The sequence below is a fragment of the Vipera berus genome, assembly GCF_964194415.1.
Source record: "Vipera berus genome assembly, chromosome: 13".
Classification (NCBI taxonomy): Eukaryota; Metazoa; Chordata; class Lepidosauria; order Squamata; family Viperidae; genus Vipera; species Vipera berus.
In genome coordinates, this window is record NC_138216.1 from 18858478 (window position 1) to 18875397 (window position 16920).

General features: G+C 44.8%; 1 protein-coding gene across 2 annotated transcripts in view; it reads left to right on the top strand.

Moving 5' to 3' along the window:
* Nucleotides 1-16920, top strand: part of PDPK1 (3-phosphoinositide dependent protein kinase 1) — an 86209-nt gene that overhangs the window by 29850 nt on the left and 39439 nt on the right. For both annotated transcript variants that reach the window (XM_081338168.1, XM_081338166.1), the window contains exons 6-12: nucleotides 1542-1639; nucleotides 1721-1796; nucleotides 4804-4872; nucleotides 5739-5835; nucleotides 11873-12046; nucleotides 12846-13063; nucleotides 14091-14148. In XM_081338168.1, coding sequence (XP_081194294.1) covers nucleotides 1542-1639; nucleotides 1721-1796; nucleotides 4804-4872; nucleotides 5739-5835; nucleotides 11873-12046; nucleotides 12846-13063; nucleotides 14091-14148 — 790 coding nt within the window. The remainder of the gene's footprint in view (nucleotides 1-1541; nucleotides 1640-1720; nucleotides 1797-4803; nucleotides 4873-5738; nucleotides 5836-11872; nucleotides 12047-12845; nucleotides 13064-14090; nucleotides 14149-16920) is intronic.

Genomic DNA, 16920 nt, shown 5'->3' on the forward strand with positions numbered 1-16920 from the left:
TTCCAAGGCTTCCATGGCTTTTTCTAAAGACTCTCCATGTAGGGATTTAATCTGCATTGGACGATCTAAAATACTATTTTGCTAGCATGTCAAAATAAGGCTGGTATACAGTAATTTGCATGTTCTCTCACATCTCCTTTGATACGTAGATTGAGCTCTTCCAGTTGGCTTGGTGCTATGCCTAGTTAGAACCTCTACCAATTCTTCTGTTGCTCACCCTATTTCTGTAGATATTTCACCAATTTCTATAGTCTTCCAATTTGGTAATGAGTAGCATGCCACTCTTACTTCATCTTTTAATAAAGGTTCTTGTAAGTAAGAAATATTTATAATAACAACAACAATAAAGTTGGAAGGGACCTTGGAGGTCATCTAGTCCAACCCCCTGCTCAGGCAGGAAACCCTATACCATTTCAGACAAATGGCTGTCCAGTCTCTTCTTAAAAACTTCCAGTGTTGGAGCATTCACCGCTTCTGGGGGCAGGTTGTTCCACTGGTTGATTGTTCTAACTGTCAGGAAGTTTCTCCTTAGTTCTAGTTTGCTTCTCTCTGGTTAGTTTCCATTTTGTAAGGTACTGTATCTTAGCTGTTGACTGTATTGAATTTCAGTATAACCTTCCAATTTTGATCTTTGAATCAGTTACTATGTATTCATTGCTAAGAAAACGGCAGGGACCAGTGCAGGCTGTCACCAAGAGGCAACACCAAGCACAAACAAAACAAAAAGAAAAGTTGCATTATGTTTAATGAGTGGATTCTTTAAAGCAACATCTTTTTCATATCATAAATGTCATGGTTCCGACAGATGAAACTCTTCAAAGAACCTCGAGGCATTGTTTACCTTAAAGAATCTTTATTCAAGTAGCATGGCATCGGCACATACATAGTTGAAGCCAAAATCTGAATTCTCCTCCCCTTAGCACATAGTATCAAACACAATTCCCTCCTCCAATTGACAGTCATAGATCACATTCTCCAATTAGTTTGAAATGCAGGTTTTCCCTCTTGTTCTCCAACCTGCCATTTCTTATCCTCTCTTATTTCAAAAGCCCCTGCATTCACACACTATTACAATATTGTTATGTCTGTCTAACTCCCATCACATTCCTCCTCCTCCCCCCCCCCAGTATCATCTAATTCTAAAAGTAAAGCATAGGAAAGAAAAAGGCTGCATTTCCATATGTTGTCAAAGCAAGAACATCTGATGTTAGCAGCGTTGACAATAAATAAATAATACTTCAAGTCATTTTCAAGACATGTACAACTGAACATTTTTCAATGTTTGGTTTCTTTTTATCCTGCAGTACGAGTTTTTAAAATGGAATTTACTGTTAAAAGCATCTGACCCGTAGGCCCTCAATGCCTACTAAATCTTTTCTTTTCTGCTTTACTTCTTACTAATGAGATCTTCCTGATGTTACTGCAACAGTATAGAACACTTTCTGTTTTGATGTCACTTTGAACACTGGGCATTGTGTGTGCAGCCAAACATTTCCCTGAGGTGGAAGTGATGGTTGGTATAACCATTTTGCCTTTTCTAGGGATCTGAAGCCAGAGAACATCTTGTTAAATGGAGAGATGCATATTCAGATTACGGACTTTGGGACAGCAAAAATATTGTCTGCAGATAGTAAACAAGGTGTGTATAATTTATCTTTCATTTCTTGAAACACTTGCACTGCCTTGAGAAGTGTCCTTACTTCTTTATTTCTTGTTGTAGCACGGGCAAACTCCTTTGTAGGGACAGCACAGTATGTGTCTCCAGAGTTATTAACAGAAAAATCTGCCTGCAAAAGGTGAGCCCTGTGTGTATGTTGAAATAATTTCATGCTTTATTTTGAGCTGTATTAAGAAGATGACTTTGAGCTCTGACCTTATTCTCCAAGCTTTTTCCAGTACTTTGCATTGTCTTGGTTGAAATTTGGATGGGGGGGGGGGAGAGAATTTAATAATAATAATAATAATAATAATAATAATAATAATAATAATAATAATAATAATAATAAGAAGAAGAAGAAGAAGAAGAAGAAGAAGAAGAAGAAGAAGAAGTAGTAGTTGGAAGGGACCTTGGAGGTCATCTAGTCCAACCCCCTGCTCAGGCAGGATTCAGGCCTGGATATGGGAAGAAACGGCATTGGTCAGGCTTTTGGATGCTCTCTGGTGGGAGCGGGTGGGATAGCGCATCCATCCTGGCTCTGCTTGACCTCTCAGTGGCTTTCGATACCGCCGACCATGGTATCCTTCTGGAGCGACTTAGAGGGTTGGGAGTGGGGGGGCTTTCAGCTATCCTGGCTCACTTCCTTCTTCTATGACTGCTCTCAGTCGGTGTTAATAGGAGGTGAGAGATCCAGCCCTCACCCACTGCTCAGTTCTTCCTCCACTTTTGTTTTAATAGCTATGTAAAGCTGCTGGGTGAGATCATCCGCCACCATGGGCTGAGATATCAATATGCTGATGACACCCAGTTACCGTGTTTTCCCCCAAAATAAGACTGGGTCTTATATTTTTTGGGGGGGGCAAAAGACCCATTAAGGCTTATTTTCAGGGATGTCTTATTTTGCAGCCGCCCGCCCACTCCATCCCACCGTCTAATTGCTTGCAGTCACAGTGGGGCAGGAGAGCAGGTGTCACACCAGTGCCAATACCATGGGGTGAGATGAGGCAGGTGGGGAATGGAGCTGCCCCATGCACCCCACACCCACTTACCTCAGGCCCCCCGCAGCCAGGCAATTCCCTGCTCGGTGACCTTCCCCCACCCGTTCGATGACCCAGTTGCCCGCCCGCCTCTTCCCTTTCACTCCCCTCCTGAGCTGGACTACCATGCTGGGGAGGATGGGCTGGGGAGGCATGGTCGTGTTAACTGGTCCCCCTCCAATGTTTCAGAGCCAAGGGGAAGTGACGGCCATTGCGCAACAGCCAGGTCCGCCGCTGGAGGGGCTTTCTTTGGTCCCTGCGGCCCCTCACCCCACAGATCACCTGCTCCTCCTGCACCTGCCGCTTGGGTCCTGTGGGGCTGCGGTGCTCTGGCTGCTCCCCATTCACTGCCTGTATTGTATGGTTTCAATGGCGGCAGCTCTGGAGGCCCGTGGCAATCTCTCTGTGTCATCCCTGGGCTGGCGGTTTTGGCCACCGCCCCCCCTTTGCGGCTCTGCCCACACAGCCAACAGGAGGGTTGGCTGGAGTGGCAGCGCGGTCTTCGGAGCGCCCCCGTTGCCAGCCCTAGTATAACTCCGGTTGCTGTGTGGGCAGAGCCGCGACGGGGGCTGGTGGCTGAAACCGCCAGCCCAGGGACGACGCAGAGAGCCTATCACCGGCCTCCAGAGCTGCCGCCATTGAAACCATACAATACAGGCAGCAAACGGACAGCAGGCGGCACGATGTAGCGCTGCAGGACCCCAGTGGCTGGTGGAGGAGGCGGCCACCGGCGGTGGGCAGGTGATCTGCGGGGCGAGGGCAGTGGGGACCAAAGAAAGCCCCTCCAGCGTCAGGAGCGGCTGATGCGCAGTGGCGGTGGAGGCCTTTCGCCATCACTCCCCCCTGGCTCCAAAATGGCAGACGGGGACCGGGTAAGGCAGTCGAGCTCCCCTGCCCATCCTCCATAGCACGGCAGTCCAGCTTGGGAGGGGAGAGAAAGGGAAGAGGCAGCTGAGCAGCCGGGTCATTGAATGGGCAGGGGGAGGTTGCTGAGCAGGGAGCTCCTCCCCCCTCCCCCCTCCCCTCGTGGCAGTGGCACCGGCACCCTGTGTGGCCTCCTGCCCTGTTGCGGCCCTGAGCAACCAGACGGACAGAATGGCCGGGCTCTTAACTAGGGCTTATTTTTGGGGTAGGGCTTAGACACCCACTAAAAATCATGCCAGGGCTTATTTGGTGGGAAACATGGTGTGTGTCTCAGCCCCTGGTAGGTTAAGTGATGCTGTGACCTCCCTCTCCCAGTGCTTGAAGGCTGCTAAGGGCTGGATGGGGAGCAATGGGCTGAAGTGGAAGCCTGGTGGGAGGGAACGGCTCGGGCTTCCGTGGCTCTTTGGCCCGTGGAGAATTGCCATCTTTGGTCTTGGATCAGCTGGTATAGCTCCAGATAGACCCAGTGCATAATCTGGGGGTTCTCCTGGTCTCATGACTCCTGTCTGAGGAGCAGGTGGCAGTCAGGGCCAGTAGGGCCTTTGCATAATGCAGCATAATGCACATCCGTTATGCCCTTTCCTGAACCAACAATCTCTGCTCACATTCACACCCTAGTCACCTCGCATCTTACAATGCACACTGTACATGGGGCTGCCCTTGAAAAGTATCGGGAAGCTTCAGTCGGTTTAGAATGCAGTGGCCTGAATGATTTTGTCCTGGCCTAGATGTGCATATGTGTCCTCTCTCCTGTGGGAGCTGCATTGACTGCCAATTTGCTTGTGGGTCTAATTCAGAGTTTTGGTTGTCACCTTTAAAGTCCTACATGGCTTGGGACCAGGAGACAGGGAATGCTGCGTGTCCCTTCTCCTAAGGAAGTTCATCTAGTGGGACCAAGAAAAAGGGCCTTCTCTGTGGTGGCTCCCTCCCTATGGAACATCATCCTGCAGAGATAAAATTGGCCCCCAGCTTGACACTCTTTCGCAAGGCCCCGAAGACTTGATTTTGCCTAAGGGTTGTCAAAGATCCTTTTCCAGGAATGCCTCGAATAGAAGGTGAAGCTCTGCGGAATTGTTTCCTACATCTGGTTATTTTGGCTGTTGAAAGCAGATGTGACAATAAACAGCTTATGCGAGATTAATCCCTCTGCTCTGTTTCTTCCCTTCGTCCGTCTTGCTGATGAAGCTCTGATCTCTGGGCTTTGGGCTGCATCGTGTACCAGCTTGTAGCAGGGCTACCACCGTTCCGGGCTGGGTAAGCCAATGTCTTGAATTGTACCAAGTTCCCGGTTTTCAGAAAGGTCTCCCGAGGACCCTCCCCCATGCTCACGCAGTGGGAAGGAGAAAGAGGGAGGCTTGGAATTTCTGACTGTGGAAAGAGCGCCCTGTCTCTGCTTAATAACGCTCCCTAGCGAGGTTCCTTCTTTTTGCCCGTCTCTGGTCTGATTCCCTCAAGAGACGTGGAAACGGGGTGGGGAAGGGAACCTTCTTGTGGAAAGATACTCTAGCCCAGGGGGGGTTAAACTGCTGGCTCGTGGGCCGGTTGCGTCATGCAGAGGCCACGCCCACCCCAGCTCCGGCAATGCGAAAAAAGTCACGATATGTCGCGACACGTCACGGGACGCGGCGAGTTTGACACCCGTGCTCTAGCCAGACTTCCCGTAATTGCAGCTGAAGCTGCTTTGCTCTTCCTCCTGCCAATTTGTTTGACTTTGGCTAATCATGGTTTGATATCTGCTCACTGGCTTGTTGAATGCTACAGCTGTTGGTTTCATACAATTTTAAGACACAAACTATAGTTTTTGGATCACAATGGTTTTGATATATTACAGTAAGCCACAAGGGTCAACTTAATATGGGTCAGCCTCTGGAGACAAACATGATCCACCCATGGTTTCCGCAGAATGTGTGGCTTGGCCAGTGTCAAGTTGGATGCGCACAATGCAGATACGCATCGACTTATGGCCTGGTCACTGCACTATAATTCCTCCCACCCACCCCGCTTTCCAGCAGGGTATATTTCCTTGCTGATGTAGAAATAGTTCTCTCCCTCTTGTGTGATATGTGTTTTTTCCCTTTGTTACCTAGAATTTTATATTAATGTGCCGCTTTTTTTTCCAGAAATGAATATCTCATATTTCAAAAGATAATCAAATTGGAATACGAATTCCCAGAGAAGTTCTTCCCCAAGGCAAAAGATCTTGTAGAAAAGCTTCTGGTAAATAAACGTTGCTGTCCAAAGAAAAAAACAAATGTGAAACGTTTAGCTGTGTTCTCCCAAGTCCCCATCGCCCTCTGGTTTTAGTTTGATTGCTCTCAGAGCTTCCTCCCCAGCAAGTCTTTTTTCACACTTCTTAATGCTTTTTCACAACTTTAATCAAGGCCATAATTCTCAGTCTGTTTTCATTCCCTTGCCCTTTTTTGCAAGCCTGCCCTGAAGCATGCTCTAATGGTAGCAGCGTGGAGCTCTTTAGGAAGTTAAGATAAGGCAACTGCCTCAAAGTACATTCTTTGGTCCAGTTGTCCTGATGTAACTTTTTGAATACTTTTGGCCTGGATGATGTGAGTCTTCACTGCTGCTCTCCAGCCAAAGTGACTCCTTGCTTGAGCAGAAGGTCAGCACTGCGGGGCTGTCTTTGCTGAGCGGTTGGCACGTACCAGCCTCTCCCTTCGGGCGTTAGCGGTGCAGTTCCCCTACCTGCTGGATAAGAGGGGAGTTGCGCCAGAGGGAACTCCTGACGTCCCTTGGTTCTTCTCGCTGACCGGCCTCTCTCCACCTTTGACCGGGCTGTTGCTGCCGCTAGTTTCAGGATAGCGTTGAAGGGTAGTCCTTTAGGAGGAGATGGCAAGATGAAAGTTTCTACCATAATAAAAAGGTGCCCGTGAAGTAGAAGCAAGAACCTCTGGGATGGGAACCAAGCGGAGATTAAATCATTAGAATAAGCAGGGCCAATACCTTGCTGTTTTCATTCATTCGTTTTTTTTGTATAGCTGTGTAAGATCAGTTTCTTACCAAAGATAATTAGAGAAAGAAAATGTAGGAGGCAGCAGGAGATGGAGGTAGCCCGTCTGGCTGGACTGGGGAATCCTCTATGAAGTGAAGGGTACTGCTGGCTACCAGATGTTTTGGCCTGCCGGAACCCACTAAAAGCCCATTTCTTTGAGTAGATAAGGCAGCTGTGGTCCTTTCCAGAGATCTTCTGGGGGGGGGCTGAAAAGTATTCTTTCACAAAAGTGATCCTCAGGTTACAACCACTCACTCAGTAACCATTTGGACTCGCAGCGGTGCTGAGAGAGGGGGACTTACAGCCACTCTTTGGAGTTCTGGCTGTCACAGCATCCCTGCGGTCGCATCATATCCATCATTCCACGATGGTTTCCCAGAAGAAAATCCAATGGGAAAGCTGGCAGGAAATTGGAATTCTACCAAAGTTCTTACATTGCACACAGAAGTATATATATTTTTTAATTTTAATTCCATTTATATCCCGCCCTTCTCCGAAGACTCAGGGCGGCTTACAAGCTTAGCAGTAGCCTTCATTCGCAGCAACTCTGTTTCAATTATCTTTTTATTAGGTCTTCCACTCTTAGCCTAACTATAATAAATCCCGGCTGCAGAGGCCACACGAGGACTTGGGGTTGCTGATTATCGGGTTGAGAAGCTTGGAGTCCAGGTCAAAGGAGGAAGTTCTTGAGGGTTCTCGGGGCTCCAGGGCTTGAAAGAAAGGCCTGCACAGCAAGAAGTGGGGGCTGTGTTCATTTGGTTGTCCGTGCGTGATCAGGATTAGTGCCTTCAAGACTGCAGAAAAGCCAGCGCTGTGCTGCAGATGGAAACCTACTGGCTGAAGTCATGGTCACCTCTAGGCGGTTGGTCTGCTTTTCCACATGAGCAACAAGGGTAGCTTTGACCTGGACTCCAAACTTTAGAAGCTTTTTATCAATCCCGTTATTTTTATGAAGCTTTGAATCTGGCCTCTCTCCTGAAGCAAAGTATTAGCCCCACTAGGTGGTCAACTGGACTAGGAAATGAACTACTTTTACTGAGATGGTCTATAATAGCAGGTTCTTGTGAGTGGTTGTACCCTAACCCTCCTCTTCCTTCTGCAGCTCAGTGAAGCTTCTGCCTGAAGTTATCTGAATGCTCTGGTCCTCAGAAGTGCTTCTGCCTTTTGCTAGGGCTAGGCAACGGTTCCTGCATCTTCCTTATAGTTAATCGTGATTAAATAACAGCTGTTAAGCAGCAATAGTGAAGGAGGATTCTCAACCAAGCTAATAAAAATAGGCTGTTAGCAGGCAAGGCCTGTTTAAATGCATTGATCCTCTAGATCAGGGGTGTCAAACTGCCGGCCCACGGAAACCGCGCCCACCCCATTGCCGGCAATAGAGAAAAAGCTCTGATAGGCTGCGCAAGGTCACGTGATGTTGCAGGTTTGACACGTCTGCTCTAGATGCCGTTGTCAGCGAGGAAAGCAGCCCAACCAGAAGAAAAGTGGAAAATAAATATCTAGTTATTTTGACCGTGAAGGTCTTCTTCAGTGTTCTTTGTTACCTGCAGGAACCCTTTTTGATAACCAAAATTAGGCAATCTGTAACGGAAACAGAAGTTTAGTGCAGGAATCCACTAACCCATCCCGGTGGCCATCCAGCCTTCATTTGAACACCTTGCCTGTTATGGGTTAACTGCTTCACTGTTTTAACACTGGAGAAAATTCCTCCAGGTGCTCAACTTGGCTCTTTTTTAATTATAGCCTGCTGCTCCTTGTCCTGCCCTTGTTTTCAACAGAGACAAGTTCACCCCTCTTGCGCCTGAGGACCTTTTAAAGTCTATAGACTTCTGTGATTTCCCCCCCCCCCCCATAAGCTAGACAAGATTAATTGCCTAATGGTGGAACTGTTCCTCAGAGGCCTTGAATATCCCAGCACATTCCTCTGCTAATTCTCAGGATATGAGCAACAAAAGAAGGACCAGCTAGCAAGAGCACCGTGCAGTCCGTGACCAATGATACCGATGGCGTTGTAGTCGGCCCTTTCAGGTGGCAAATCTGTCAAATTTATGCTTCACCCTGATGCGGAAGATTAATGAGTCTCGTGATCAAGTCCAGTTTGAAATTGACAGAACTTCCAAGGGTGACTGAAGTGTAGAAGGTGGAAGCATATAACTAACTTACGAAACAGAAATGAGGCAAGAGAACATTTTCTTTAAGAAATAAAAGCTTTAAAAAAGCACATAAAACTAACAAAAATAAGACAGAATAAAGAAAACAGAGATAAAGAAGAAAAGACAAGTGCAGGGGGAAAAAATCCTAGAAGGCTTCTGATTTCCCTTGCAGCAAACATAAGCGTGGTTAGAAAGCGATCTCTGATTTCAATAAAAAGGTCACTTTTTTCTATTGTCTTTTTTTTTCTAAACCACAAGTCGTAAGTGCTTTTTTTCCTCTTTCATGCAAAAAGTCTGCAAGGGATTTCCAGTCTGTCTAATCAAAGAGGCTAAATTTAGCCATCTCCAGAAGTTCCATCATCTTCACCGGCCGTTCCTCCCTTGTGGGGGATGTAGAACTTTTCCATTTTCCAGCACAGAATAGTCTCGCTGGAGCTGTCGTATGCAAAAAACGGAGTTCTCTGGCTTGAAAGGAAACCTCTGGATTTAATTGTACCAGAATATTCAACACAATTCTAACATTGCCCCTTAGCTGTCTTTTAGGTAAAAATTCCACACAGGTCCTCATGAATAAATTCTGTAAAATTATTCTCATTCTATCAGCTAGGATTGTTGCGAACAACTGTAGTCATTATTCAGTAATGATATTGGTTTATAATTTCTTCCTAAAGTCAATCTTGATCATCTTTAGGTATTATTGTTATATTAGCCTCTTTCCTAGTCTCTGACATCTTCCCTTTCTGTAAAATAGGATTCATTGTGCCTTGTAAAAGTTGTAAAACTTCAAAACTCTTGTAATACAAACTAAGTAGTCCAGTGTTTCTTAACCTCGGCAACTTTAAGATGTGTGGACTTCAGCTCCCAGAATTCCCCAGCCAGCCAACGGCAACAACAATCAGTTAGATAGATAAATAACCTTTCTTTCCATTCAGCCACAAAATCATTTGTAAAATAGTGAATGACTTAGCTGTAAGGATGGAACTCAGTAACTCCTAGACTGATGCTGAAACTCTGGTTGAGATTGTTCAACCAATTGCAAATCAGTTGGACTACACTGTGCTGTAAGTCATGTTTATCTACTGTCTTCTCCACAAGGGTATCATGAAAGGCCTTGACAAGTGTGTTACAGAGACGGCATTATATGCCTCATCACATAGTGATTGGACTACAGCAATGGGCTTTACATAGAGCTGCCCTCGAGTGGTCCTGAATGCAGTGGTGTAGGTAGCGATGGGGATGCCTCAGTTCTTACTGCTCTGCAAGTTGCATTTGTCATCTAAAGCCCTGGGTGGCATAAGACTTGGTTAATGGAGGACGTCTCAATCCATGGTTTTCTATCCATCTGGTAAGATCAGGCAGAATTTGCACACTGCAGAATCCAATTAGCATCCAGGAAGCACACCTGGAATAGCATCCCACTAGATATCCACATCCTAACGATGTTCTGGAAAGCTGTAAAAACCAGGTTGTTGAGCTCCTCTTGGATCTATTTTGAGAAGTTTAAGTTTGGAATTTGTCCAAAGAGGTACATTTTTCATGTTTACTATTTTTAAAAAATTCTTTATAATGTAAGCTGCCCAAAGTCATTATGGAATCAAGTGGTCTTACATCCAATAAATAAATAAAAATGAATAAATAACTCCTCCAACTTCAGATCGTATTGCTACTGCTGTGAGACCCAAATCAGACACCGCATGGAGTCCCTCTGTGAGTTGAGCGCTCAGTAACGTGGCTGTTTGGTGTCCATGAATTTCCAAGCTGCCTCCAGGCCCAAAGGAAGACAATGTTCTCCGGTACCCTACGTCCGGGAAACTACTGCCACTCCAGCCACAGTATTAAACAGCTCAGACAGGGGGGTTGTTGTGTGTCAAAGAAGGTGGCCTAACGGTGAAGTTTGTTTTTCTTGACCTTTGTGGCAATGAAAGTTCCTTCTGTTGTCAGGTAGGGTTCTGTTGTGTAGGATTTCCTGACAGTTTGAACAATTCTCCAGTGGAACCGCTTGCCTTCAGAAATTGTGGGTGTTCATCTCTGAGGTTTTTAAGGAGAGATTGGCCAGCCACTTGTCTGAAATGGTCTAGACCAGAGGTGGGGAACTATGGCCCTTTTATGACTTGTGGGCTTCAATTCCCAGAATTTCTGAGCCAGGGCCATAGTCCCCCCCCCCCTCTGCTCTAGGCTCTCCTGCTTGAGCAAGGGGTTGGACTGGAAGATCTCCAAGATGCTGTTAAGTCATAGAACTCTCTCAGGTGTTACCAAACTTCCTGGTTTATCCATTCTTTCTTGCCACATATCTCGAAGAAGTCGCTACTCCTACTGGGATGCCTTTTGGGGTCTTCCTCCACTGCTCTACCATTTGGGGCCGAGTCTTCCGAGGTCTTGTTTTGCTGACCTTCACAGAGAGCTTCATGCTTCCTGCTCTCTCCAGTGAACATTGGATAAGAAAAGCATTTAATCCTTTCAGCTTCTCCTCTAATAAGGAGAGAAACTTAAAATTACAAGAGGCGTAATTAGCATATTCTTCAGGTAAAAACAATGAATAGAACATAAACCAGGGACCTCTTTACCATATTTGAATAGAGATCAGTTTGTTTCTCCCCTACAAAACTCCTCTCTTCCTCTTTATTCTCCATAGTTAGCAAGCTCACAACCAACTGTTCTAGATTTCTGGTCGAGAAAACGTTTTTCAAAGAATGACTTGTTTTAAATATACAATCTCCATTTAATTCAAAATATGAAATATTTTACTCAACTATTTTATGAATAATGCATCCCTGTCAAATTTTCCCAGGGATTGAGTTTATAATAATAATCTATAAAAATGTGTAAGTCTTTACAATTGTCTTAGCTGCTGTTACTACAGCTGGAGCAGCCGTTTTTCTGTGCTAAGGGGCTTGATTCACCATGGCTGGACTCCAAGGGGGTTCAGCTTCTAATTTAGACCCATGTAGTTCTTTTGATTCTCTAGAAAGGGTTAAGATCAAATTTCAAGTCTCCTACTGTGTATATTTGGGGGGCGGGGGGGCGGTTCTTCCCAAATGTAACTGTCATCGGAAGCTGAGCAGTTTCAGGGAAAAAGTAACTGTCTTTTCTTAATCAGGTTCTTGATGCTACCAAACGGTTAGGATGTGAAGAAATGGGAGGCTATGGACCTCTGAAGGCCCACCCCTTCTTTGATTTCATCACCTGGGAAAATCTGCATCATCAAACACCGCCCAAGCTCACAGCCTACTTGCCTGCCATGTCAGAAGATGATGAGGATTGCTATGGGAACGTAAGTGCCAACCTGAGTGGTGACAGGAAAGTGAATCAGATTCCAAGAAACATCGATTTCCTCCTCCCTAGAGGGATGCGCTTGGATCAGCTTTGGTGTGTCTACCGCATCTCCACAGCCTTCGTGTTTGCCCTGTAATCCCTATCCGGGAAGGTGCTCTTCGTGTCTGTTGGAGCATTAACTTTGGTCTGTATATCCTCCAAGACTGGCCTTGCGTTCCTGAAGAGAGTTAGTCGTGGGGATGGAAAAATACGTTTTGATTTGGGTATAAAAGAAAGCCATCACTTGGACGTTTCTGAGTGGGATTATACTATGGCCGAACTGAATCCTGGAACCTGGTCTGGACCTTGAAGGTGGCCAAATCGGGAGGGTCCAGCACCTTGGTGCCTCTTTCCTAGACTGCTGAATCCTGCCCTGATGATCAGTTCTCTTGGGTTGGGCCATGTGTTTGTGGAGTGGGTTTTTTGTTTGTTTCCTCAATGTACAAGTCTGCCCACGCCTCGCTTGGTTGACCGACAAATATAACATTACCCCTGCTGTGCATATGCAGTGCAGTGCAGCAAGGCTCGTGTTAATGACTGGTTGACTTGAAAAGACTGTAAATCCTTCCTTCCCCATCAGTTAGAACTGAAGAAGCTTCTCGGAGGAGAAGCAAAATGAAGCTCAGTTGCCCTTTAAACGAAGGCACCTTTGGGATAAAGGCAGAGAGCCCCGTGATTTTGTCTGTCCCGGCCTCTCTGTAGGCCGACCGTGTTTTTAAAGGGCAAAGTGCTGAATAGCTTTTGCTTTTATTTTGTAGTATGACAACCTTCTGAGTCAGTTTGGCTGCATGCAAGTTTCCACTTCCACCTCTTCTCAGTCACTGCCTTCCCCAGAAATGGGCCCCTTGCAGACCTCCGGAAACAACATTGAGCAATACATCCACGACCTGGACAGCAATTCCTTTGAGCTGGACCTGCAGTTCTCTGAAGAGGAGAAAAGGCTGCTGTTGGCCAAGCAGGCTGGTGGGAACCCTTGGTAAGCTTCGACATCTCTTAGTTTTCTATGGAGCTTTTAAAATTTTAATCTCTGTAATTTTAATATTTTCATCTATTTTAATTATTTGCCAATTTGTTTTATAACCTGTAAGCCACCCAGAGTCACCTTGTAGGAGAGATTATGCTATTAATAAATAAAATATTTTCCCACGGAACTTCTTAATCTCTTGAACATAGAGGAGGGTCTTAGAGGAGTAAAGAGGGGATGGGCTTAAAAATACACAACACAGAATTTAAGATCAAACCAGAGGGAGATGAGAAGATGAATATGACTAACTTTAAATGAAGTCATTGTTCACACTGAAGGAAGACGGGCTTGCTTCCATATGGCAACATGGAAAACATTTTCTTGGAATACCTAGAGAATTTTCTCTAGCTGAGAAAACTTAGTTCAGAGGGTTTAGAATATCTGATGCTATTCTTGAAGTGCACAGAGAAGAGAAGACTTTCTTAGGAGTAGTCTAAGAAAAACCACTAAACAACCTTGCATAAAACTAGCAAGCAGACGAAACTTTCTCTAGAAATCAAGGAACTTGTAGCCGTCCAGAGGATGACAAGTCGTAGTCTCCTGGCCATGTACAGAGAGCCACAAGTTCCCCATCTGTTCTATAAAGCACTGCAGGCTTTCAGAATGAAGAAGCTGGTGGAAGCGTAACAGCAGATTGAAGCTTCGGTTCTCAGACGTTATTGTAAAAAACCACCAAACACTTATTCTTGGAGTCATACACGCCTAGTTGATTAGGAGGATGGAGATTCTCAGATTTGTAACAGGTGGATTCAGAACATTTAATCAATTAAACTTTAAGAATCCAGTCGATTTCTGACTCAAAATGTTGGATCTTTGTTACTGTTGTTAGGGCTGTTTTTTCTTGGCACATGAAAATCAGTCCCAAAGGCTGATGTTCCTCTTTTCTGGTCCTCAGAGGAGTTGTGCTGTCTCATGTTGGAGGTTGAGGTGGCTCAAAGACAGGATGATGGAATAATATGCTGTGATATTTTCTCTTTAGGCACCAGTTTGTAGAAAACAATTTAATACTGAAAATGGGGCCCGTAGACAAGAGGAAGGTAAGTCACTTGGTTCTGTTGCTTGACATGTCTTCTGGGAACACACCACAGAAAACCCCAAGAGTTATAAAAGTGGGATCCAGCTAGCCCAGAATATTCAGTTCAGGGAGACAGAACATGGGGACACCTTCCAATTCCTCTGCTGCAAGAATGGATTTGAAAGAGAAAGGCCTTGGGGAGGGGAGGGACACAAAGCAAGGGTCACCTGGGTGTGGCTTAATCCCTGGAAATGGGAACACATTGAGTTGTGATGAGCATAGAATAATGGCAGGTAAATTGTTAGCCTGCTAGAAGATAGTTCTAGAAGTCTTGAAGCAAAATTAGCCATTGTAGCCGACCTCTTTGCACCAGTGACAGGAGGCAGCTCTGGAACATACACGCAACCCCCAGGCCTTTTATGTGGAGCATTCCAGAAGAAGATTGGTTGGTCACTTGTTCTGGAAATATTGAAAAGAGTGGAACTGTGCTCTGATTGCTCTTGTTGTCACAGCAGGCCCTGGGTGTGCCTTTGCTTTGGCCGCTTCTGATGAGTTGTAGATGACCAAGTCTTTGGAAAATGCCACTGCTGCAATGTGATTGGGAGGCAAAGAAAACGGTCCCCAGAAAACTACACTAGTTGCATATTCCAATTCTTGGGTTGACCTTTTGATATGTAAATTGTTTAGGAACAGGCATTGGTGAATGACTTCAGGTACTGTAAGAAAAGTCGATGACTAGCCACATAAACTGTTTTGATTGCACTTAGTTCTTGTGTATGTGCAATAATAAATGAACCATAATACACGGCAGCACCAGGAGATACCAAAACAGAACAGAAAGAACTGGAGAGAAATCATAAGAGCTGCAAACAGAAGAAGAACAGCGGTGGCAAAAGAAAACAAAGATAGTACCAATAATGATAGGCTCCAAAACAACTGGAGCACCACTTGAACCCCATCGGCATTGACAAAATCCCCATCAGTCAATTGCACAAGGCAGCCTTACTTGGAACAGCTTACATCCCATGGCGTATCTTTTAACACCATCAAACAACAGCAATCACCTATCCTGGTTCTTGGGAAGTAGTTGATAGGTGGATAAAAGTGCTTAAAATTCAGCTAAGCATCTGACTGAATGTGTGACCATTATCATTATCATAATTAATTGGACGTATAGCCTCCAAATCAGAGAATCAAGGAAGCTTACAGTGAGGGAAAAATTATTTGATCCACTGCTGATTTTGTACATTTGCCTACTGACAAAGAAATGATCGGTCTATAATTTTATTTTATTTTTTTGAAAAAGGTTTTATTGATTTTCTAGTTTTACATTTAAGTACTTGAAAACCAACGTGGCAGCTGGGTTAACCGATAATTCAGTGACATACAGATCTTTAATACAAATCTTAAAATACCACATTAAATGTTTCCTCTCATTTCCTCTTAGTATTTACTGTCTCATATTTAAACTAATACAATTCTTATTATATCAATTAAATAAAAATAACATTCTTACATTTATCAATAATTTTTACCTTATACATATCCTAGTTATTTTAACATTCAGTCTTTATAGACAATCAATGTCCTAATTAGTTTTCCCAATTTTTAGGTAAAGGTAAAGGTTCCCCCGCACATGCGTGCTAGTCGTTTCCGACTCTAGGGGCCGGTGCTCATCTCCGTTTCAAAGCCGAAGAGCCAGCGCTTGTCCGAGGACGTCTCCGTGGTCATGTGGCCGGCATGACTAGACGCCAAAGGCGCACGGAACGCTGTTACCTTCCCACCGTAGTGGTCCCTATTTTTCTACTTTGCATTTTTACGTGCTTTCGAACTGCTAGGTTGGCAGAAGCTGGGGCGAGTAACAGGCGCTCACTCTGTTACGCGGCACTCGGGATTCGACCCGCCAATCTGCCGACCTTCCGATCGACAAGCTCAGCGTCCTAACCCACTGAGCCACCGCGTCCCCTTAATCCCAATTTTTAGTTTCCCATTAATATTTGAATTTAACATTTGTTATTTATAATTTCCAAATTCTGAGTAACCAAAATTCCCTTTATCAAATTCATCACAAAGTCTAATATTCAGGATACACATCTTATCCATTCAAACATATTCTATTTCTCACCATCTTAAATCTTCTAATTAATAATACAATATGGCATTCTTATTTTCTATTAATTTCCAAATATCTTAACCTTAATAATCAGAATTTCTCTTGTTTCAACATGAAATACTTCCTCTCTTTTTCTCTTAATATCTACTATCATGTTTAGGCTAGTACAATTCTTATTATATCAGCTAAATAAAGACATGTTTATTACATTTATCCATAGATTTTTAGCTTATATATATATCTTAATTATTTTTACATTCAATCTTTGTAGACCAATATTCAATTTTACCCCTTCATGGATTACTGCCTTGTCGTGGCGAAGGGGCTTGCGTAATTCAATGAAGCTATGAGCTATGCCGTGCAGGGCCACCCAAGACGGACAGGTCATAGCAGAGAGTTCTGACAAAACGTGATCCACTGGAGAAGGAAATGGCAACCCACTCCAGTATCTTTGCCATGAAAACCCTATGGACAGTACCAAAAGGCAAAACGATATGACGCTGGAAGATGAGCCCCTCAGGTCGGAAGGCGTCCAATATGCTACTGGGGAAGAGCAGAGGGCTAGTACTAGTAGCGCCAGAAAGAATGAAGCGACTGGGCCAAAGCCGAAAGGACGCTCAGCTGTGGATATGTCTGGTGGTGAAAGGAAAGTCCGATGCTGTAAAGATTTTTTCTCCATAG